The 24,013-nt window shown below is 35.9% G+C and overlaps 1 protein-coding gene across 3 annotated transcripts in view; it reads right to left on the bottom strand.

The window, feature by feature from the left end:
• Positions 1–24,013, bottom strand: part of tjp3 (tight junction protein 3) — a 38,711-nt gene that overhangs the window by 7,306 nt on the left and 7,392 nt on the right. The window contains exons 1-20 of one of the 3 annotated variants that reach the window (XM_056447632.1): positions 18,012–18,109; positions 17,823–17,879; positions 16,793–16,917; positions 16,553–16,655; positions 14,766–15,033; positions 14,584–14,687; positions 12,547–12,736; positions 12,064–12,136; positions 11,900–11,991; positions 11,643–11,718; positions 11,202–11,281; positions 10,958–11,042; positions 10,436–10,539; positions 8,936–9,023; positions 8,189–8,265; positions 7,433–7,520; positions 7,265–7,344; positions 3,823–3,889; positions 1,084–1,148; positions 930–993 (exon numbers count right to left, since the gene is read on the bottom strand). In XM_056447632.1, the coding sequence (XP_056303607.1) occupies positions 930–993; positions 1,084–1,148; positions 3,823–3,889; positions 7,265–7,344; positions 7,433–7,520; positions 8,189–8,265; positions 8,936–9,023; positions 10,436–10,539; positions 10,958–11,042; positions 11,202–11,281; positions 11,643–11,718; positions 11,900–11,991; positions 12,064–12,136; positions 12,547–12,736; positions 14,584–14,687; positions 14,766–15,033; positions 16,553–16,655; positions 16,793–16,917; positions 17,823–17,870 (1,877 nt within the window). In that variant the 5' untranslated portion in view covers positions 17,871–17,879; positions 18,012–18,109. Of the gene's footprint in view, positions 1–929; positions 994–1,083; positions 1,149–3,822; positions 3,890–7,264; positions 7,345–7,432; positions 7,521–8,188; positions 8,266–8,935; positions 9,024–10,435; positions 10,540–10,957; positions 11,043–11,201; positions 11,282–11,642; positions 11,719–11,899; positions 11,992–12,063; positions 12,137–12,546; positions 12,737–14,583; positions 14,688–14,765; positions 15,034–16,552; positions 16,656–16,792; positions 16,918–17,822; positions 17,880–17,956; positions 18,110–24,013 lie in introns of those variants that run through there. The other 2 variants (XM_056447633.1, XM_056447634.1) reach the window with 2 other exon arrangements.

Raw genomic sequence — 24,013 nt, forward strand, 5'->3', positions numbered from 1 at the left:
TACTAGCTCTAAAGTGACGTTGGTGAATTTGTAAGGGCTTCTGCTGTTCCGACATCAGCTGCAGATGTGAATGAAAGACGGAAGAAAGTAGTTCCTCATACAAAAAGTTTTTGAGACTCTCCGTGTTTGATTTTCTTTTTTTATATACCCGATTATGCCATCGAACTGTTGTACAAATGCAATATCACACTCAGAGCAGTGCGAAGTGGTTGTATATTGCCAACGCACCTCACACCAGTGCCTATACAGCCACATTGCACTGCTACTCATGTAATATTGCTTTTGTGTAATGTTCAAAAATGTAAATAAAAATTATGAATTATACTTACTAGTATATTAATAGTAAACTAGTATATTAATAGTAAATATATAGATATAAAATCAATTAAATTAGTCTTTAATTACATCACTATTATTTAAATGTTTATGTTTGTCTTTTTCATCAATTATAAAGACTTTAAATACTATTTTTGTACTTTTGTAGAAATTACATACAATTAAAATATACTTTATGATAGAACAGTTGTATTCACTTTCATTTAAGCAAAACAATTTAAATATTAAGAATTTACATGCCTCATTACTGTCTATAGTTTATGCTAATTTACATCAAGTATATACAGTAAATATTACAACTATTAATAACAATAATAATAAATAAATTATATGTAAAGCCTCTGCACAATTAGCTTTACTGCCTTTATGCTTATTCTGTATTTATGTACTTCATTGCCATTACAAAAAAGATAAATAAATAAATGAAAACATAATAGATACATAAATACACAAATTAATAAATAAATCATAGATATATAAAAATAATTTCTATATGCAAAAAAATGTATTCTTATTTTCTCCCTTTAGTTTGAGGTGAAACATGGACCAGTCTTGTCTTGTCTGTGTATACAATGAAATATACAATTTCTCACCCCAGGTTTGGTGTTGGCACTGCGTCTGGTGGAAGCACATAAAGTGGTTCTTCTACAGCTTTAGCTGAAACAAAACGGTTGCAATTAAGTACTCGATAGTCACTTTATAAGTTGCAATGCATTATGGGAGTGCTTTTGGATTGAAGGTACTCACAAGTAAGAGCAGTGTGGTTGGGGATGGAGACGTTCGAGCGGAGAGTCCCATTAGCACGTGGGAAACTGAAAGAAATTTCACACAATAAGTGACTGTGATCTTGTACAATGTCTTGAGGACTTGTTTGTTGGCAACCACAGTGTTCGCTGACTCAATTCCAAAACAAACACACCTGTTCTTCCCAACACTTACTGATATTGACACATAGTTTCTCACAGCTTCACTATGACAAAATTTGCAATCTTAAGTGTGGATTATTTACACATTTATACTACTGGGCTGTGGAATGGCTGAACTTTCTAATGTGTGCAGTTATTTTTAGATAAACACATGGCTGAAGTAGTTTCAGGCAGGTTGGCCGCATTTAGAGTTCCATATCACTACACTGAATGATTTCAGTTAAATGAGAGCTACAAATGACATCAAAACACAACAGAAGGCTTTGAATTAGATGTGTAAGCAAATAGTCCTACACACAGGAGCAGTTTAAGACCAACAACCTGACAAATGTGAACAGTATCTTTAGGGGTGGACACTATTGTATTATAAGCAGAATAATTGATTCCAGTCAGTTAAACTATTAGAAAATAATGTAGACCTGGATATTTTTATATATACGCCAGTGGGCACCTTAATGTCAAAACGACATCAAAAAACATGTGAAAAATGCAAATCGGTTTGATGTCAATTGACTAGCTTAACATCAAAACAACATCAAATTGACATGTAAAATTGGCGTCAAAAATCATTTACAGGACAGGGGCCTGGAAATAAGTAACAAAGGCATGGATTACAGTTTCGAATTGTTGTCTTGACAGAAATTACTTTATTTTTCTCAGTAGTCTGAGAAAAGAAGCTTGCCTTGACCACTGCACCTATTTGGCTGTCCAACTTTAGGTCAGGATCGAGTTGAACCCCAAGATTTGTGATGGTCAGTTTGATGTGCTGTGCTACAGTAGGTCACTCAAATCAACTGTGGAAGTCACAGTAGTATCCCCAAAAACCCTGACTTCCATCTTCTTTTCATTGAGGTTTAAATTAAGAGCCATCCAGGACTTTGTCATCTAGGCCCTGTTTAAACTGCCAGTTGAATGTGACCCAATTCCGATTTTTTGCTCATATATGACAGACTGTATCTGTTCTATGACCGTGTAAACATCAAAAAAACACATGCATTCGGATATTCAGAGATCGGTTTCAGGCCTCCTTCATATGTGGAAATAAATCAGATATAAATCGGATGTGTGACAATGCAACTCATGTAAACAGGCCAATCGGATTTATTGAGGCATTCAGTTTTGTACGTCATTAAACCTCCGACATTGTGGTACTTCTCCGCGGTTTAATGACATAGAAGGAAGAGCGTGTGTGGAGACGATGACGCGGTAAACAACAACAACAACAGGAAACATGGAGGAGGAAAGTGGTCAGTCGCCACAATTTGCTCCCACCAGACCTGAGATCTCTCTCGTACCCACAAATTCCTCTAAATGGTGGAGGACACCATATATAAACCATAGGCGCAAGCTGCGATGACGGCCCTTTCCCTCCTCCTCCACCTCAAAATCATATTAAAGTTGGGCGATCTTCGCATATTGCGCAGAGCTAAAAGCAAGACAATTTCTTCCATCGTGGCTAGTGTGGCGCAGATGCAAGAACCCGCCTTTACGCATGCGCTACATCGTAAATTGTATAACAAGTGTGAACACATTAATCAGATATGGGTCACAATTAAAAGAACGTGTAAATGGACAGGCGAAAAAAATCAGATATAGGCAACAAATCGGAATTGGGCATCAAGACCTGACAGTGTAAATGGGGCCCTAGACACTGGAGCAATGATCCCACAGTCTCACTTTTTCTAATACAGATCACCATACAGATGGAAAAACGGGAGACGCCTCCTAATTATTGACCCAAGGAGGATTAGATAGAGGGAAAAAAAGAAGAGGGCCTAATACTGAGCCCTGTGGGACTCCATAAAACAGAGGGGCAGGGGAAGAGACATGATCCCCAATGCTGACACTAAACGTCCATCCTTCCAGATAGGACCTAACCCACTCAAGAGCTGCCCCTTTATTGCCCACCCACTTTTTCAGTCGGGAAATTAAAATTTCTTGATCCACATTGTCAAAGACGGCAGTTAAGTCAAGAAGCACAAGGATGACACTCTGACTGACAATCTCCTGTAGCATATCTGGAGTCACAGGCTCAAACTCGTCAAACACAGCAGAGCAGTGTAGGAAAACAAAAGGATTGTTAGCAACAGGCTGAATAAGGGCCCTAATGGAACATATCTTATTAATAAAAAAGTTGGAAAAATATTCAAAGGTAGCACAGGAGGCATTAACACAGAGTTTGTGGAACGTTTAATCAGTCAATAGTCCTGAACAGGATTATTATGGTTTAATGCAATGATTTCTGTAAGGAATTTTCTCTTGGCTTCTTATGTAACTGCCTGGTAACGGCACCAGCAGTCTCAGAGTAGCTTCTAGCAGCATGAGACGTGTCATTTTGCCATGTCTCAAATTTAGTTTTAGTCTGATTTTTAGTGGTACCACAGATTTTTATGTTGTTTTGTCATCAAGGTCCCCACTGGGATATACATTTAAAATGTAAAAACTGCTTTTTTTTTCTCCAGGATAATGGGCAGAACTGATCTTTGTAAAATGTAGGAAACTGGAGGTTGTTCTGTAATTTTGACCTCCATTGTAAATGAAATGAGAGGCATTCTGAAACCTGTGATCGCTGTTGTGACTGTCAGATTTCCTGAGAGGTGACGGGGCTCTTTCTGAGTCAGAGGAATCTGCAGAATCAAGGAAAAAATACTATCACACAAAGGCAAACAAAGGGTACATGCAGTCAACTTTATTAAGGTATATCTGTGCAGCTGGCTTGATAACTAAATATTTAATCCGACAATCACATGACAGTAAACGGAACATCAGAACAGGAATAGTTTACCCAAAAATGACCCCATAAATAACTCGCCCTCAAGCCATCTTCAAAGTATATGACTTTCTTTTTTTCAGTTGAACACAGTTGAAGTAGTTTACAATTTTATCCTGGCGGGGGTTCGGTACCAATCGGTACTGAAATTTTAAAAACGCCAATTTCACGGCGAACATTTAAGCACTAAAATGAGTGAAAATGATTTGAAATGACTGTGATTGGCTATGATGGTTATCAGTTCACCATTTTTCATTTTGAACGAATCTTTAGTGTGACTCGAGTCAATGATGAGTCCTCTCAGGGAGTGATTTGTTCATTCGCCCATGCGCACATTTGTGCAGGTGGAGGAGAAGATTTGTTCCTTTTTCGAGTCTTCTGTCATTCATTCATTACGTGTAAGACAGAAGCCAATCATACGCATTTACAGCCAGAAAAAGATTTGATCCGTTCATTTCTCGAATTCTCGGATTTGAGTGATCTCTCTTTACATGCTGTCACGTGATGAATGATTGACTCAAAAACCAGAAGACCTGAAAGGTGAATTAATCATGGCTCCTTTCGGCTCAGACTGTGTGCTTTGGTTAAGCTTATATGGGACCGTCAGTGTGACGTGAATGAACCACTCAAATTTAAAGACCTGTCAGAAGAGGTGAGCTGACATAATCATAAACAAAAGACCAGGTAAACAATAAATGATTATGTTCTCTTTATTATATCATTCTAGTTATGATTTGATTGTAGTGTGATCGACGTTTGGTGTAGTTGTAGATGAGTTTGGAAGCAACTTGTAACATTTTAATAATCTTTTGGCAAATTAAAGGAAATGAGCGAAATGACTCAGAAAAAAAAAAAAAGATTAATTCATCTCAATGAACAAGACTGAAAGGTCAGAGTCAGTAAAATGATCCGAACTTCCCATCACTAGTTTGCACTCGGTGGACAGTGGTGAACTGATGACTTTCACAGCCAATTACAGTCATTTCTGTTGAGCACATGAACACAATGGCCAATCAGCGCTGTTTAAGTATGCGCTTATATGTAATATGCGGGAAAGGGGTATTTTTTAAAATGGTAGGTACCGAACTCGATACTTTTGACACTTCTAATCCTAAAAAAAAGTGCATAAAGCTGTCATCAAACTAACCCATACACCTCCAGGGGGTTAAAACATGTCTTAAACCTGGTTTATACTTCTGCGACGAGTGATTGGCATGACCCACAGCGCATACAAGTGGCCCAAACTCGTTTATTCAGAGGCGGGAACCGGCAGACGTGTAACAACTTTAATCATAAGGTAAACACAAAACAACAGTTTCCATCTGGAGCTCCTTCACGGGACTTGACACTTGTAAACACTCGCTCTGATGGGTTTGTGTGGCTCTCACCTCTGCCCACACTCATCAGCGCTACCAAGCCGACCAAATCACAGAGCTTGTGCTACACATCGTTGCGACGTGTACAGTAGTTACATTTTTTGAGAGGTGCTCGAAGGCTGTCCCAGACCATGTGCGTGCGCTTGACGCAGAAGTATAAATCAGCCTTTATATGAAGCCGTTTAATTTGTTTCTGTAACAGAAATATTTCCAGTATTTCAATTCTAAACTCTAAATCAGTGTTTCCAGCAGTGGCCGAACGCACATTTTTGATCATTTCTAACGCATGATGTAAGATGCATTCATACTGTAGAGCAGGGGCGTTGCTAGACACCATTTACTGGGGCACGTGCCCTAGTAAATTGAGATACAATTTACTTCATATGTGTGTATTTATTAAAAGTGGTAATCTCAGAATAAAGTTATTCTCTATGTGCAACAGAACCAACGCTGATTAAAACAATGTAGTTTAATCAAAAAGCGAACTGAGCATGTGCGCAAATAAAAAAAAAAACATACCCACGCGCCCCACCCACACACCTCTCCTGCTTGACGTGCAGCTCTACTCCCGGTGAAAGTCCCGGTAGTGAAAGAGGAGTCTTTTATATGGAGGTGTCGGCACGCAACAAAGTTTAAATGATATGATGGTGATTTTTGTATGAAGCAAAAAGGAGGGATGATGAGCCAGGGAGGTAAGACTTTATTAACCTAGTTCTCAGCCATGAGTCAGGTCTAAGACTATAGAATTTCATTGTATTAATATTTATGCAAAAGATTTCTTATATCATCTTAACATCACTCCAGTTGTGTCTTTATATTGTTTCCCAATTACATTTAGGATTAATTTCTATTATTTATTTAGAATAATAATTGTATAATAACAATATATATATATAGAAAGATTAGAAATATTTCCGTAACAAAAACACATCGATCTACTTCATAAGACGCGTGTTAACCATATGACTGCATGTGGGTTAGTTAGACAATGGATTAATGCACTTTTGGAAAAAAATGGCCCTATTCAAAAGAGCATGGAGGAGCCAGGACAAAAATGTAAAACTACTTCAACTGTGTTCATCTGAAAGAAGAAAGTCACAAACATAGAGGATAGCTTGATTAAATTATGTTTAGCAACTGTATTTAAAGAATATTTAAATCTAGGTTCGGATGGTGGGAGTTTTGAACAAAGCAGGGCGTGAAGAGACTATAATTGACAACGCGCCATTTTATAATGAGAACCAATTGGGGCCACTATGATTTGTTGAAGTTAGATCAGTATAAAATAACATGAATATCAGCTGCCTAGTAGTGATACTGAATTTTAGGTAATGATAATCTTTTATGTGACGCTGTAGAATGCTTTTACGGATGTGTGCATCTTTCCTATTCCATATGAATGATGATATTAGTTCATTTAAGTTCAATTTTTAGTCAAAAAAACAAGGTTTACACTGAAAGAGATACAGAAATCTAGGTAAGACATTAATTTTCATGGTATTTATTCTACCTCCCAATGATAATGGTAGTGTTTTCCAACTTTCAAAGTCATTGTTAATGGAATCTATAAGTGTAGGGAAATATACTTTGTACATACGCTTTTACTTATTATTATTACTGATCCATACACATAAATATTTGTCTTTAGATCATTTAAATGCTAGTGAGAGAGCCAAAGATAATCTTGGAGCAGAATTAATGGGCAAGGAATAGTAAATTATGGGGTAATTTTCACTTTGGCTGAACTATTGCCTCAAGTGACCAACCCGGTACTAGCAAAGTGTACCTAATAAAGTGGCCAGTGAGTGTTTATGCAGAAATATTTTATCTATTTTTGAATTAAATTGTATTCAGACCTTCAGGAGGTGGTCTGGCAGGAGCGGCTCTGAGTGGGGGATCCTGTCGGATGCTGGTGATTGGCATTTGCATTTCAGGCCTGAGGCAATGTGAAGATGCAAAACAATGTTACCTTTATATGCATGATATCAATAGGAAATAAAGAGAAGAACATTAGTAGCTCATACCCTTTGATTCTGGAGCTTTTACTGACTGGAGACGGAGCTTGTCTGGGTGGAGAGTTGTAACTTCCATCTGATTCAGATTCTGAAGGAGCTGATGAAATATAAAGTCAAGTTAGACACCATTGTAAACCATTATATTTCTCTTTAATGCAATTTTTTTAATGGCCAATGATATTCAAGATGAACGAATGCAGGAATATTGTGTAGTATGACGAAAAATGATAGCATTTACAGTAATGTACATAATGAATACATGAAGGTTTAATATTGTATATTTTATGGCATGAATATTCATATTTTTATATAATAAATATATAATATATAATATTTTGTAATACAATTAATAGTATTAATATAATTTAATAAAAATATTATTTATTAATATTCATATTCTACCATTAATGTTTCATTATAAAACATTTTATGAAAATAATATTTAAAGCATATTTCAGATTAAAGACTATGTATATTCTGATGCATATTCTATACATTCAATAAATCTATATTCTATACATTTTGTTAGTGTTCATACAATAAAACAATATATATAATTATATTAACATTAACATATTAAAAAAATAATAACATTTATATAAAAAATAATAAGAATTGTACATATTTTTAACACTTAAATATTTATAAATTGTACTATGTACTTCAGGATATATAAGGATTTTAATTTTAATTACATAAAATAATTTTCCTAGTATTTGCATTTCATATTTAGCTCTGAATAGTCACTTCATGGTCCTTGCGTACCTCTCTGTGCAGGAGTTGAGGGTTTCGCCCATTTTGGGGGCTCCATTACCGCTCCTGCCTTAACTTCAGGGGCAGCCCTGAAACAGAAAGAGGCCAGAGGACACTAAATGATTATTTAAATTAGCAAAAAGGACACTAAATGATTATGCTTGTCCATAAAGAAAGTAGAATCTAACATAAAATCATCGATGATTAGGAACAGAGGGAGATATTCACCTCAGGCTTTCTCTCTCTCACTGAAATGGGGGCACTTTTCACTTTCATGTCTAATTATATGACCAAAATTAAGTACCAAAAAAATCAATGATTCATATGGACTAGTAGAAATTACTTAACTAAACTTATTAAAAAAAGATCAATATGTAGATCTCTGGTCTCATTACATCATTATAAATCTCTCTACATAATGTGTTTATATAGTATAAGCTGTTTGTGGTGTTATGTGATTGCATACTGACTGACTTTCAATATATTTCCATTTAAAAGTGACATAAATACAACATACTACAAGAGAAAGCGGGTTTATTCTGTGTCTTTTATTTTTAAAAGCACACACACATAATCACATTTCCAGAGAAACACAATAAAGCAGAAATACATGAACGTATACAAGCAACATAATCGAAATGAATCGAAAACAACAATGAACGTTTCTTTGTCATCGTATGCAGGATGATGGTCGGCCCTACAGAAAGAGCCCGATGGGAGTTGGGTAAAAAGTGGCAGTGAGGCGTCCCTCATGTGTACCTGTATCTATTGCGGGACTCTTGGCTGGCCGGAGTCCCCTGTCTGCGTTGAGGTCTGGCACTTTCGTCCGATTCGGACTCTGATGCATCTATATGAAAGCAACATGCTCTTGAATGAGTGTGTTAGGAGGACAACAAAAATTGTTAAACAGAAGTGCACTAAATCCCATGTATACTTTGGCTTTTGTATGAATACATTAATATGGAAGGCCATTAGGGCTAAAACTTCACTGCTACTTTTTCATTGTATTAATAGGACAGGACTTGAGCATGTTTTTTTTAAATGTGTGTGTGTGTGTGTGTGTGTGTGTGTGTGTGTGTGTGTGTGTGTGTGTGTAGAAATGCACAGCTTATGACTAGATTTTCCTATGTAATGCAAGGTTGTGCATAGACATAAATGTATAAAAATATTTTATCTGCCACCTTAACATAGCCAAACTGGATATTGAATAAAAAAAAAATACAGATTCGGACTCTGATGCATCTGTATGAAAGCGACACGCTCTTGAATGAGTGTGTTAGAAGAACAACAAATATGGTGAAACTGAAGTGCACTAAATCTCATGTATAATTTGGTTTTTGTATGAATACTTTAGAATGGAAGGCCATTAGGGCCAAAACGCAATTGCTACTTTTTCATTGTATTAGCACAGGACTTTTGAGTTTGTTTTTTTAATATGTGTATGTGTGTACAGAAATACACAGCTTGATCATCAATTCTGACCATTTTGGATGTAGTATGTGTAGGCACATTTAGTTTGACCATGAAAAAAGAGAGTTTAAAGCCTTCTGTATTTTGTTGCTGTTTTCTATCCCATTTCTTGTATTTCTGAATGGGCTGTATGCATATGTAATGTATGGAAAGCAATCAGAGCCAAAATCTTTTTAAATAAAATGCCTGAAGTTTGACTAAGTGTCAGTGAGTTAACCACAAAAGCCAATTAAAATGACTCTATCTATAGCTGGGATTTCATCTTAGTGTGGATTTTTTCAAAGTTTTCAAAGAAAAAAGTTGTTAGAGAAGCTCTCTGTAGTATTGGTAACCAAGCAACAAAAAGTGAACAATGCAAGAATAATGGATTCACATGGGCGTAATGTTCACTAATCAAAGTTTATTCGGCAAATGTATTTCCATCCCCAATTATTTGCATTAACCCTCTTTCGCACAAGTCCAAAAAGATTTTATTTGAAGTTTGCCATTTCCCACACATTTCCATTACACATTACGTTTCTCACATAATACTTCAATATGCGCATTAAGAAAGGGTGATGGATATCTAGCTTATGACTATGTTTAGGCATAGATATATGGGAATATTTCGTCTGCCACCTTAACATAGCCAAACTGTATATAGCAAGCCAATAGCAAGACTTTTGGATATGTTGGCCTTCCATAACTATTGATGTTTTGTGCTGAAGATGACATTTTCACCACAGGCACTGTGCACATAGCCTAGCATATAAACCAAATTATACTTTGGGCTTTAGTGGTGAAAATCACCTCTAGGTGGAGGCCTGTAAGGTGAAGCCATGCGGCGAGGAAAATCCTGAGACATGCTGAGAGCCGAAGGCTTTAAACCTGGAGGAGGGAGATCAGGAAGCACCCTGGGAGAAAAGAAGATTATTTAGATCAATATATTATTATTATTATTATTATTAGTTATTTCTCCATCCATGCATATTTGGAACAATGCATGAAAAAATATGATATTTCATATTATTTTTATTATTTGATTGAGTTTCTTTCTTTTGTTGAACACTAATGAAACATACTGGAAATCTGTAACCACTGACTTCCGTAGTATTTGTTTTTCCTACTATGGAAGTCAATGGCTTAATGTTTTCTTTAAAATATGTTCATTGGTGTTCAACAAAGGAAACTTAAAGGACTGAAACCACTTGAGGGTGAGTAAAAGGTGTGTAAATTAAAATTTTTGGGCGAACTATCCCTTTAATATGTATTTATTTAGTTATTAAATTATTAATTTAATTAGTATTTGGGCTGGGTGACATGCGCTCATACTTGTATCTGGAGTGGTTATCAGGTCTGGGACTCTCACGTCTGGGCGGTGGAGATGCGCTCCGGTCTGAATCTGACTCAGAAACGGCTGCTCACACAAAACAAACAGTCATTAAGCTTCTTTGATTAACTTATCGATGACATTTATATACATCATTGTGTGATTCATCGTAATTGAGTGAACTCTAGGAATACAGAACTGGTGTGTGTTTGTAATATGGTCAATTCAGAGTGTTTTAAAGCAGACCTCTGCGAGGCCGGGATGTGGTGGAGGAGGTGATGGGTGAAGCTCGAGGGTTTGGCAGTGTGGAGTACCCAGAGAGAACCCTGAAGCAGACAAAACAGAAACATGTGAACCATGCATCTCATACAAACAAACTGAGAAATAAACAAGAACCAGAGAGAACAAAAAAAAAAAAAACATGAATAAATAGAAGTAGAAAAAAATAAATATAGACAGAACAAAGGGATTGACAAACAGCAAAAAAACAAACAAAACTCGAATAAAAAATGCAGACAAAAACTGAAAAGCAAACAGCCAATCTAACCAAAAGTCAAAAACACAATAAGATAATTGTTCAAAGCAGATATTTAGTTCCAATTCATCATTTCTGATCAAACTAAATATAAAAATATCATATACTGTACAACAATGCAACAGAACTGCATGCATTTCTATTATATTTACTTGTTTCTGTGATCGAGAGTGTCATGTCTTGATGGTGGAGGAGAGTTGCTACGATCAGATTCAGACTCAGAGGGAACTGAAGACGACGAAAAAAAAAATTCAGTCAAACATTTAAATATACAATTCTGAACAATGAAAGAAGCTAAAAACAGCTGTGATCTAAAAATCGATGTTAAATTTAACAGTTTTACAAATGTCCTTCATTCCTTTCCTTCAGATCCAAGAACAAAACACAGAGAGATTCGTTTAAGACTCACCTCTGCGAGGAGGCATAGACTGAGCAGGTCTTGTGAGAGTTGAGCGCAGAGGAGGAGATTCAAGTTTTTTTGACACAGGATCAGCCCGGTTTCTGTTGATCAATAAGCTCTGTTAGCGCAAAGATCACAGTTCAAAGAGAGAAGTTCAGAGTAGAGGTGTTCACCTGTTAGATTTTCGGTCTTTGCGACGGGATGCTCGGTTTGTAATGGGAAGGTCCGAATCCAGGTCTGAAATTTCTTCAAGTTCACAAACAAAATATTACAAAAAACATTAGTCGTCAATATCAAAATATTTATTTTAAATCATAGAGAAACAAGAGCACTGTTAAACAAACAAACACACTAAACAAAACACAAACAAACTTCAAAATAACAGACAGAATAATAAATAAAGCAAAACAAGAAATATATAAAATAAGCATAGACAAAAACAAAGACACAGCTAAACATATTATAAAAAAAACAACAGAACAAAAACCGGAAAATTAAAAAATAAAAAAAAATCAATAAAAAAAAGTCAGCATTAATGGAGTTCTAACAGATTTTAAGCCCAAATCGATGTTATTATTATTATTTTTTTGCTAATTGGCGAAAAATAAATGACAAATACAGAAATCTGCGTGTGAAGAAAAATAAATCAATTTTACCCTCCAGCTCAGAGCTGCTGTCCTCCCGTCTCTCATCGGAGCTGTTTTGAGGACTGTCCTCCACTTCAGGGATGCTGACCAGGAACTTTCTGTCATCTCTCAGCACCAGCATGGTCAGGTTTCCTCTGGACTTCTCCACCAAGTGCTTTGTCTCCAGCAGAGACAGGTTTTCCGTGGTCATGCCGTTAATCTGGACGGGATATTAATCAAGGTTACACTTAATCAGTGTATGTTGGGATCATTTCGGTTAATTTTGCCAACCAACAACCACCGCTCCCTAACCAAATATTAACTGTTAACTGGTCAGATTAATATTAAATTATTTATCATTTATAAAAATTATTTAATTAAAAATAATAATTGACGTGTCTATTTTGTGAGACACATTAAATATTGAATTTTAAAATACTGATTTATTTAACATGCGAACATTAGCATACAGAACATAACAGAGCATCTTCAAGCATCTGCAGTGTTTTCAACAGCATAGACAGAATAAACTACATAAACAACAGAATAAACTACATAAAAAGAGTAAAATAAATAGTCCTGCCCTAGATATTTTTAACTTGCATAAGCTGTTTTTTCCAATCATGTTTTTTTTTTTCTTCGTCAAATAAAAATAGCAGGCTACCTCAAATCAATTGCTTCACGAAAAATATGCATCTAATTAATGCTCCGCTGTATTATTTCAAAAAACCTCTAATACAGGTCATTAAATTAAAGACTATGTATTACTAAACCATTACATGGTTTCCGCTACATTCATTCTTCCATGGCGGGGTGCCACGCCAAAATTGATCCAATGGCTACTGTAAAGCTTCTCATTCAACACATTCAGTCGTGTTTTTTTTTTAATAGCAGGTGATATTACCAAAGCGTATTAAAAGATAAGCGAATTATTACAGCACAATTGTTTCTGTAACAGTAGTAGTGCTGTGCGTTTTTTGTTTACCTTTTAAGGTTACGTGCTGACAGACTGACAGGTGCGTGATGCGGGAGGCCAGCAAACACGACGTATAGCCGTTTCACTTTACTTCAGGATGCATTAATATCGCTCTGTAGGTCTATTGGAGACATTCGTGAATATTCCTTGCAGATCAAATAAATTTGAGACATCCTTGTTACATAAATGCACTAAGTCGCACTTCAGCAGTGTTTACTTGAGAATGCAAAAGAAGTTCTGCGCTTGAGCAGTGTATATTTGAGAGGGTGTGCAAGAAGTTTTGTGCACGAGCAGAGGAAATCTGCGCGCAAGCAAAGAGATTGGCATGCTCGTAGGCTACTACATAAATGCGAATGCGATGTTGTAATACTGCGCTTACGACATTTGTCATTGAAATAATGCCACAGGTAGTTGGTAGATCCTAGAGGAAACACTGCATTATAAATACTTTTCATTTACATTTGTACATTATGTAGATACCTCAGATTACATTGGTGATAGGTTAATAACCTCTAAATGTGTTGCAATACTTTTCCACCTCTTCAGAAAAATATCCGCCTTTATTTGTAGACATGCAGTCATTTTTTCTGTTTATATCTTTCAATTGTAAACTTTCATCTCAAAATGATCATCTCTTTTTTCTTTGACCTGATTTTATACATCTCTCACTCGTATCATCTCTTAACTCTGACCTTTATCTCAGAATTGTAAGATTGTAAGTTAGCATCACTCACAAAAGAAACTATAAGAATTATGAATGCTGAAACCTTCAAGAAAGCTAACAAACAAGCAAAACAAAAGAATAATAATAATAATAATTATAATAATATTTACAGTATAATAACAGTGAAGATGTCCATGCCTATCTTGTCTATCTGTGCTTATTTGTGTTTATCTTAATGTATTTATCGTCTTTCCTGTATTTAATGTCTTTAACGTATTATTGTCAACACTGTTAACAGTATATTGTTTGTTTTTGGAATATGTTGTTGTATTTTGCACTGTCTGGAGCCAGCACCTAAGCTTTTCCCTCATCATAGTACACATGCTGCTGCTGATGATTTGAATTGATTTGAGAAGCTACTCTTCACCTTTAAAACCAGATCTCCCTCCTGAAGCGAGCCTTCTTTGGCAGCCAGACCGGTAGGAGTCATGTGCTTGATGAAGATCTGGCTCCCCAGCTTCATTCCATACTCTACACACAGGGAAACGAGGTTAAAAACCTGCCAAAAACCACAAGCTATTATTCAACTCGAAGGCAGGAGGCACTGACCGTCTGTGGGCTTCTTCTTAATCAGAGTGGTCTTGATGGGTTTGTTCTGGACGTCCTGATTGGGCAGCCGCTTGTATCCGGATGTGATGGGCAGATCGTGGCCATTGCGGTCAGGAGTGACGCTTCGGGCCCGGCGGGTGCGAGTGGTGTCGGTGCCCCGCTGACCCTTGTACTGAGGTCCATTATCGTCTAAAATGTTGGACTGCGAGGCTGAGCGAGTGGGTCTGTTGCTGGCAGGAATCTGGATTGTGCGCGGCCTCTTCACAGTCTACAACACCAGCAAAACATTCATTCAGTACACTCATCTGTGTGTTATCATTAGCATTCTGCACTTTCTCCAATTCTCTTTTTGTTCATCTGTTGTTCTATTGATCAGTCTGTCCATCGGTCACTACCTGCCTGTATGTTTATCCATTTATCTGTCCATCCATCCATCGATCTGACCGTCTACCGGTCCATCCATCTATCAATTCATCTGTCTATCTATTCATCATCCATCTGTCCATCCATCCATTTTTCTGTCTACCCATGTCCGTCCGTCCATCCATCCATTCTTCTTTCTACCGATCAATCCATCCATCTGTCTATCCATTCATCCATCTGTCTATCAGTCTATCCACTCATCATCCATCTATCCGTTTACCCATCTGTCCATCTGTCTATTCATCCATCCGTCTATCTATTTATCATCTGTCTATCCGTCTACAATTAGTCTGTCTGTCAGTCCATTTGTCCTTTCATCCGCTAATCTGTCTGATTCATCTATTCATCTGTCTATCCGTCTCTCCATTCATCTGTCCATCTATCTGCCCATCCATCTGTCTATCTATAAATCAATCTATCCGTCTATCCATTCATCATCAGTCTATCTGTCCATCCACCCATGATCAGTCCATCCATCCGCTAATCTGTCTGTCTATTTATTCATCTCTCTGTCTATCCGTCTGTCTATCAATTCATCCATCTGTTTATCTGCCCATCCATCTGTCTATCTACCAGTCAATCTGTTTATCTGCCCATCCATCTGTCCGTCCGTCCGTCTGTCTATCTATCTATCTATCAATCCATCCATCCGTCTAGCCATTCATCATCAGTCTATCTGTCCATCCATCCATGATCAGTCTATCCATCCGCTAATCGTTCTGTCTATCTATTCATCTCTCTGTCTATGCCACTCCATTCATCTGTATCAATCCATCCGTCTATCTGCCCATCCATCTGCCTGTCTATATATTAATCCATCCATTCATCCATCAGTCTATCTGTCCATCCATCCATGATCAGTCTCTCCATCCGCTAATTGGTCTGACTATCTATTCATCACTCTATTTATCTATGCATTCATCTGTCTATCTGCCCATCAATTCATCCATCTCTCTGCCCATCCATCTGTCTATCAATCCATTCATCATCAGTCTATCTGTCCATGCATCCATGACCAGTCAACCCATAATCTGTCTGTTCATCCATACTTCTAACCGTCCATCTATTCAGCCATCTGTATATTCATCATCTGCCTGTCTATCCATTCACCTGTCTGTCTGTGTCTATCCCTCGGTCCATCCATCCGTCTGCCCATTCATCCATACTTCTACCTGTCCATTCATTCATCCATCCATCCATCTGTCTATCCATTCATCTATTGGACTATTCATCATCTGTCGGTCTATCCATTCATCAGTCTGTCTATTGATCCAGCAATCTGTCTGTTGGTCTGTCTGTGTATTGGACTGTCTGTCTACACTTCTTTTAGACCATTTTTTTATCCATTACTGTCATTTACTCACAATGTTGGCCGTCTTCCCACAGTTCCTTAGATTCTGAATGGTGTACAGCGAAGTGACGTTCTCCATCGACACACCATTCACCATAACAATCTGATCTCGCGTCCTGTGGGTAAGAAATCACGTGAGTCTCTATCACAAAAATCAGCTGCCAAATGTGTTTAGTTTTACAGTCCTGCACACAAACATGACAGGTTCTACAGGATTTATGCAGGATGTGGAGGAGGAAGCACATGCACTTACTGAAGTCGGCCCATGGCGGGACCACTGGGAATCACATCAGAAACCACTACTGCCGCGTCCCCGTTCACTGGGTTGGGTTTGTCCAGCCCACCTGAGACAGCAAAACCAAAGCCCACCCTGGAATCCTGTGAAAGAAAGAATGGAGCATAAAAATATGGATGACTGAAGAAGAAAAAGAAAATGTATAAACATGAAACAATTATGAACATGAGAAAAGAAGCAAGTAAAAAGACTTGAAATAAATAAATAAATAAATAAAAAACATAAAAAAAATGATTAAAGAATAAAAGAATAATTAAAAGAAAGAATGAAAAGGGATGAACAAGCTAAAATTAACAAATAAAAAAATGAAAGCATAAATAAATGAAAAACAATAAGCACGTGAATAAACAAAGAAAAGAGAGATCAAAACAAGTGGAAAAATAAATCAAGCCAAAAGAAATAAAAACAAATAATTGAATAAACAATATAAATAAAACAAAAATAAATCGAAAATTGAACTTTTTAAAAAGAAATAAGAGAACAAGCAAAACAAAAACATGAAAAGGCAAATAAAATAAATAAAATAAAATATATAAATAAATATCTAAAATAATATATTTAAGAAAATAAATATAATAAAAATGAAATTTATTGTTATTATTTATTGTTAAATTTATTATTATTTTAGACATTATTTTTTATAAAAATATAAAACAATAATAGTCTATAAAATATTATGTTTCAAAATACCAAATGAAATGTACACAACCTGAAATAATAAATGTTGGGAATGAAGCTAATTCCTGTTTACGCTTAAAAAAAATATCACATGACCGAAAACTTGACATTCCAACACTTTGGGTGTGTCTCAGTGACAGGTGGAAAAGAAAAAAAAACTTCTATGACAATCAGGGTGTCACAATTGTCCACTAAACCTTCAATCCTTCTCGGCTTTCAGCGGTTTGAAAAACTGCAAACCCGGTGTCATATTCTCAGACGCACCTGCATGGAGCAAAGATGAAGGTGTGGATTAAACCTCGCCACTTACTTTCGATAACGTGACCGTGTGCTGCTCCCATATCGTCATCTCCTCCATGACGGATTTCTGCAATGAGAAAACAAGAAGTTAGCTAGATTTCTGCAACAGCGATCAAACACCAACAATATAGGTTTACAAGCTACCAAAGCGTCCAGACACAGCTCAGCAGTTTTTTTAATTTTATTTTGAGGGCCTCACAGGGTTTTTGTATTCCCGGCTCTCGGCTGTTGTTTTCCAGTGCGGTTGAGCATGAGAAGGAATGAGTGGAACTGAGCATGCTCACACCTGCTGAATTCCTGCCATACAGGTATTGGGGGAGGAGGGGCGGAACCAGAGTGTGACATCATCGATACCTGACACTTACACCGCACCGACGGCTCAGCAAAAACCAATACACATTCTGACAATACAAGTCTCTCAGCAGGCATCCGGTGAGTGGCTAAAATAACTGGCATGCCATTGGATAGAGATTCATCACTGAATTTTCTACATATGAGGATTTAGTTTATAAATGCTACTCATTTATGACTGGGACAGCCATCATGAGGACCATGGACCAATCCAAAGTTCATATTTAGCACAGCCAGTTGATTTCATCATTGTCAATAAATAAATGAGGATTACAAGGATTAGTTCTCCTAAAATCTCCTTAAATCTTTTTCTTGTTGAGCACAAACAGCAGCCATTGACATATATAGTAGAAAAATGAATACTATGGAAGTCAATGGATACAGTTTCTTCCAAATATCTTGGGAAGAATGTATATATTTTGTGTTCGACAGAAGAAACTAGGAGTTTTCATTTTGAGTGGATTATTTCGGTCAATGATTTGTCTCATGTTGAGTTCATCACACTTTATTTAAAGCCGAAATGTTTTACGAGTCTCTACTACTAACAAACACCTGCAAGCGTCCTGACATACTTTGCGAGCGGTTTCTATCAGACCTGAGAATTCCTGGAATGTTTCCCATGTTTTTATTGGCTTGGCTGCGTTCAGCAAGCAAAGGTCAGAGAGAGTCTGTGTTAACAACACTAAGCAAACTTAACTCATCTACAACTTTCCGAGCAAAAAGACAAAGACTATTGTACATTTTTACTAGAATTTTTTAAATACATGTACACTGAATTTTTTTATATGGACCACGTTTAAACACATTAAATTTAGTAATGATTAACTTAATTTGTGTTTAAATTCAGCCGAAATAAACTGTTTGCAACCACTTACCTTAAAATTTGCTATATGCACAGCTATAGTTTTATAGCCAACGATAAACCTCCAGTGAAAGCTTAATGTGACTATTTTCAATTTCACAAGTTTGTTCTTACAGCATTGATGTTGTAATGTAATTACAATAGATTCAGTTAAATAGACTTAAGCATTTAGTTGTTTAAGCATAAAATAAGATGAAAGGCTGTTGTAACCACTAGCGACATCAATAGCAACAGGCTAGTGCAGAAATTCCATTGAAAATACTGGGGTACAATTAACGGGCATATTTTAAAGACATTGCAGGGGCAAATGGAATTTAATGCAGTGCTTGTTGTCCGATCCGAGACCCACTTCATATCGTGTATATATAACAGGCAGTGAAGATTGCTGATTTTTAAAGAAATCACCTCTTAAACGTGACCATTTTGTAACGGAAAGACAGTTAACCGGAAGCCCTTGGGCTGCCTGGATGAAAATTAAAACTCTGTGTGCATATAGCCCATTAAACTAGGGCTGGCTGATATGGCAAAAATGCAATCTCGATAATTATTTTCCATAATGATACGATAACAAAATATATTCTGATATATCGATATATATTTAAAAGAATACCCCAACAATGACTGAAGCCACAAAAATTAAATAACAACATTTTCGGTTGCCAAAAATTCAATACATCTCTAATATCAACACACTTTTAGATTTATTTACATTCATATGATTTACTAAATGGCTGAAAATACAAGAACATTTAGTATTATCGCTTTTTCGCTTACAGTACATATTCTGACCAGCACTTTTTGAAAGATGTAATTTTTTTAATTTGTTAAGAAATATATTGGTTATGCCGAATATTATCTGAATATCAATTCAGTCATATTTAGAATTTTTTCTAAAAGTATAATTTTTTCATAAAGATATTAAAAACTAAAGTAAGTTCTAAAATATGTTTGGGGTAGATGATGTATTTAATTTGAAGACACAAATATACTTTTTCCATCAAGAACACATTAATATTTGAAGAGTTTAGATGCAAAAACCTCTAAATACCATTTGATATTTCCTTCTAAAATTAGCATTTTCTTAGACTCTTTAGTGTAGGCTCCGTAATTTTACTTTAATAGTGATGTAGAAGTTCTTTTCATTGGCTTTAAAGTGAATTAACTAAAGACAAATGTACAAGGTTGAGAAAATTTCAGACGACATTTAGAGGCTTTTGCATCTGAACTCTTTAATTATTATTTAAAAAATAAAGCACCAGTTAAGACATTTGTACTGTTACATAAGATTTCAATGGCAAACAAATCTGACTCTTAAACATTTGATTCAAAGAATCCCGAAAATACCACAGTAAGGGGTGTACAATATTTATCGTTTGTGATAATACTGTTATTGCAGTTTCAATGATGTGTAAGTTGACAATATGTCAGAGTATGTCACTCACTTTGGCTTTTTTTTTTGCTAACATTTTAGTTTTTGTATTCAATAGCAAAAAATGTGTCATTTTTAGATTCATTTTAGGTACCGTCCAGTGTCCACACGGCAACCAATTAAGGTCAATCTGAACAAGTTTCAGTTTGTTTGTTTTTGGTCCACGACACCAACATTGGGGGCATGAAACAAACTTTTGCATAACAGCTTGTAGAGTAGGAAAGTCTTAAAGGGAAGTGAAGCACACAGTCAAGTTGACATTTTTTTGTAAATTGATTTCCACTTTAATGAACATATATATATATATATATATATATATATATATATATATATATACACATATATATACACATACATATACACACATATATATACACATACATATACACACATATATATATATATACATACATATATACATACATACATATATACATACATACATATACACATACATATATATATACACATACATATATATATATACACATACATATATATATATACATACATATATATATACATACATATATATATACATACATATATATATACATACATATATATACATACATATATATATATATATACACATACATATATATATACATACATACACATACATACATACATACACATACATACATTATATATATATATATATATATATATATATATATATATATATATATATATATATATATATATATATATATATATATATATATATATATATATATATATATATATATATATATATATATATACATATATATACATGCATACATACATACACACACACACACACACGCACGCACACACCAAACTCGATTAATATAACCACTTTGAAGAAAATGGCATGTTTTACTATAGCTTTCAGACCTAGGACATCGCCATCTTGGAATATCGCTGTGTCTGATGTCACGGGGTTGGTTCTGTTCCCTCAGCTGAAGTAAGGGACTGAACAGCCAATATATAAAAATTAGAGGTGTGAACCTATACTGATCTCACGGTTTGGTTACGATTATCATGCCATCAATTCGGTTTAATTCGATATCTCGGTGCATCAAAGTGCATTGACGATGCTTTCCATACACAGTGTTGTATTTTGGGGGGTGGCTATAACAAGCTGTCTGTAAAAACACACAGCACCACACTGTATCTAATTTACACACACATACATAGACAGCACCAAACAAACACGCCTGCTTTATTCGGAAATTCATTTCCACGCTGCATGAAATCTGGTCGGGTCCCATGACAATGCACAGGTACAGCCAAGAGGAAAAGAGAGGGGATGAAAAGTCACGCCAGCAGGTGAAATGGGCCACAGTGAGAGAGAGATGTCAAACCAAACCAAGATCAGTGTGTTTTTTTACATGGCAGGCTTATACGTCCCAACATACATGTTGAGTGATCGAATTGATCAACTTGAAATGGAAATATGTACTGACAGAATTCACAAAGACGTGACTTAGTAAAGCGTGGAATCATGTGCTTTAATCGTTGCATTAGTCTAAATGTAAATCCCCTCGTCATGCAGCGCTGCACCAGCATGAGAGAGTGGACCACAGTGCATCAAACGAAAGGTATTAAAAAAGAAAAAGAAAAAACAGATAAATAGTTTTATATATATTAGACAACTTTGATGCTTGCTTTTGCACTAGCTCTGGGATCCACAGCCACAACTTCACGCATTAGATTAAATTAGGCTGCGCAGTCTTCGTGTTCAGTCCTTTCCTTCCACTGTATCTATTCAGGTCAGGGAATGGAACCAACCTCGTGACGTCAGACAGCGATATGTGTGAGCGAAAGAATGATGCAGTTTTCTGCTAAATGATTACATGGTTAAATGGTTACAATGAGTTTATTTAATTTATTTTCATTAAAGTCGAAACCAATGTATAAAATTATGTAAACTTGACAGAGTGTGTCATTTCCTCTGTCCCTTGAGTGGAGGTCCCTTGAAGTGCTTTGAAATGTGCATTTTGTTCTATTCGATGTTTGACGTAATCTCAACTAAAACATGAACAGAAGGTGGGACATAATGAAGCCCCTCCCCTTTAAAAAAAACAGCCAATAGCGTTTTGATACATCTCAGCTCTGCCAGGAAGAGTGGATGAGCTCAAGTGCGTTAAATAAAAATAAAAATGTCAATTTAATTTTATGGAACCTTTAAAACTTAGTTTTCTTAATCACAACAAACAAAAACATTTTTCTATTCTGACCAGCTGTCAAAAACAATCCTCTTTTTTTTAACTTATAGAATAAAGGAAAATAATGATTTTTCTCTAACCCATACCTAATAAGTCCAGTATATGCAAAGAAACAGAGAATTTAAGAGGTCTTTCATTTTTTCCCCCATATCTAGTGACAGTGACGAATCAGACATTAGTAATACCTTGAAATTACACCATCAAATGACAGCTATAGTCATACAGGAAGTTTCTCACACGCAGGAAACCAGGGATGCAAATATCAGCACAAGGCTTTTCTAGGAAACTCCCATCATGAAACATGTAAGACTGCTGTTCTTACTCACAAATTACTGCGCTGGAGAGTTTGATTATATGAGATACTTCACTGAACAGCAGCTCTAAAGCTCTGCTGACACTAAATCAGTGTGGCACCATTACGGTTTCCTAATCATTTTAGAGTTTAACAGCCTCAGTCATTATTAATGTTGTTGTTAATAGTAAAATTACTGTTATTACCATTACTGAGGTAGTATTGCAGTTATTAATAGTTTTTATTAATAAATACCTACTATAGATTAAAAATATTTTATAAAAGTCTAGATTTTAGTTTTTGGTAAGTCTTATGTGAGATTTTGTCTTTGGTTTTTGTGTGAGCTGTGCATTTTTTATTTATGACTTAAGTTTTTTGTTAATTTTAGTTTTTAGTTATTTTAATAAGCTGCATTAAATTAAACAAAAAATGAGAAGGGTTTTAATTTCATGGTTGTAGTCATAATCAACTTAATTTTGAATAGTGCAGCCAGGAAATTCCTTGAAATATCTCCTTTTGTGCTCCATGTGGGAAAAAGATCATGCTCACACCTGCTCCGCCCCGCCCCCGACGCAAACCCACTCACGAAAAATACACACTTAGGACCCGTTTACACTAATAGGTCTTAGTTTTAAAATGGCATTTCAGAACGAAAATGATCCACATCCAGACTTATCTAGCATTTCTGAACAGCCCTGAACATCCGCTGAAATCGCACATCGGACAGTATGTCAAGGATGTACCACTGGATCGCGTATCACTATAGTTGTTAAACGTGATATTTAATTATAATCTTGTCTCTACCTAACGACTCTTCTGTCTTTTGAATCTATCAGGTAACGTGTCACTGTGTCAGTATACTGCTTCAATCTTTCACAATTGTACTTAGTAAATTTTGTGAAAACCTCAGATACTGTTGGTTGGGCGCCTTTTTTACCGACCAAGTTCGCTCTGCCTATTCATGCCAGAGTCCCATGGAAAAAAAATGGTTGACAGGTGGTAATTTGTGTGCAACTTAACTTTTGGGTTGAGGGCGGCGTGATAGTTCTTT

This window comes from Danio aesculapii, chromosome 22 (genome assembly GCF_903798145.1).
Source record: "Danio aesculapii chromosome 22, fDanAes4.1, whole genome shotgun sequence".
In the NCBI taxonomy this organism is placed as follows: Eukaryota; Metazoa; Chordata; class Actinopteri; order Cypriniformes; family Danionidae; genus Danio; species Danio aesculapii.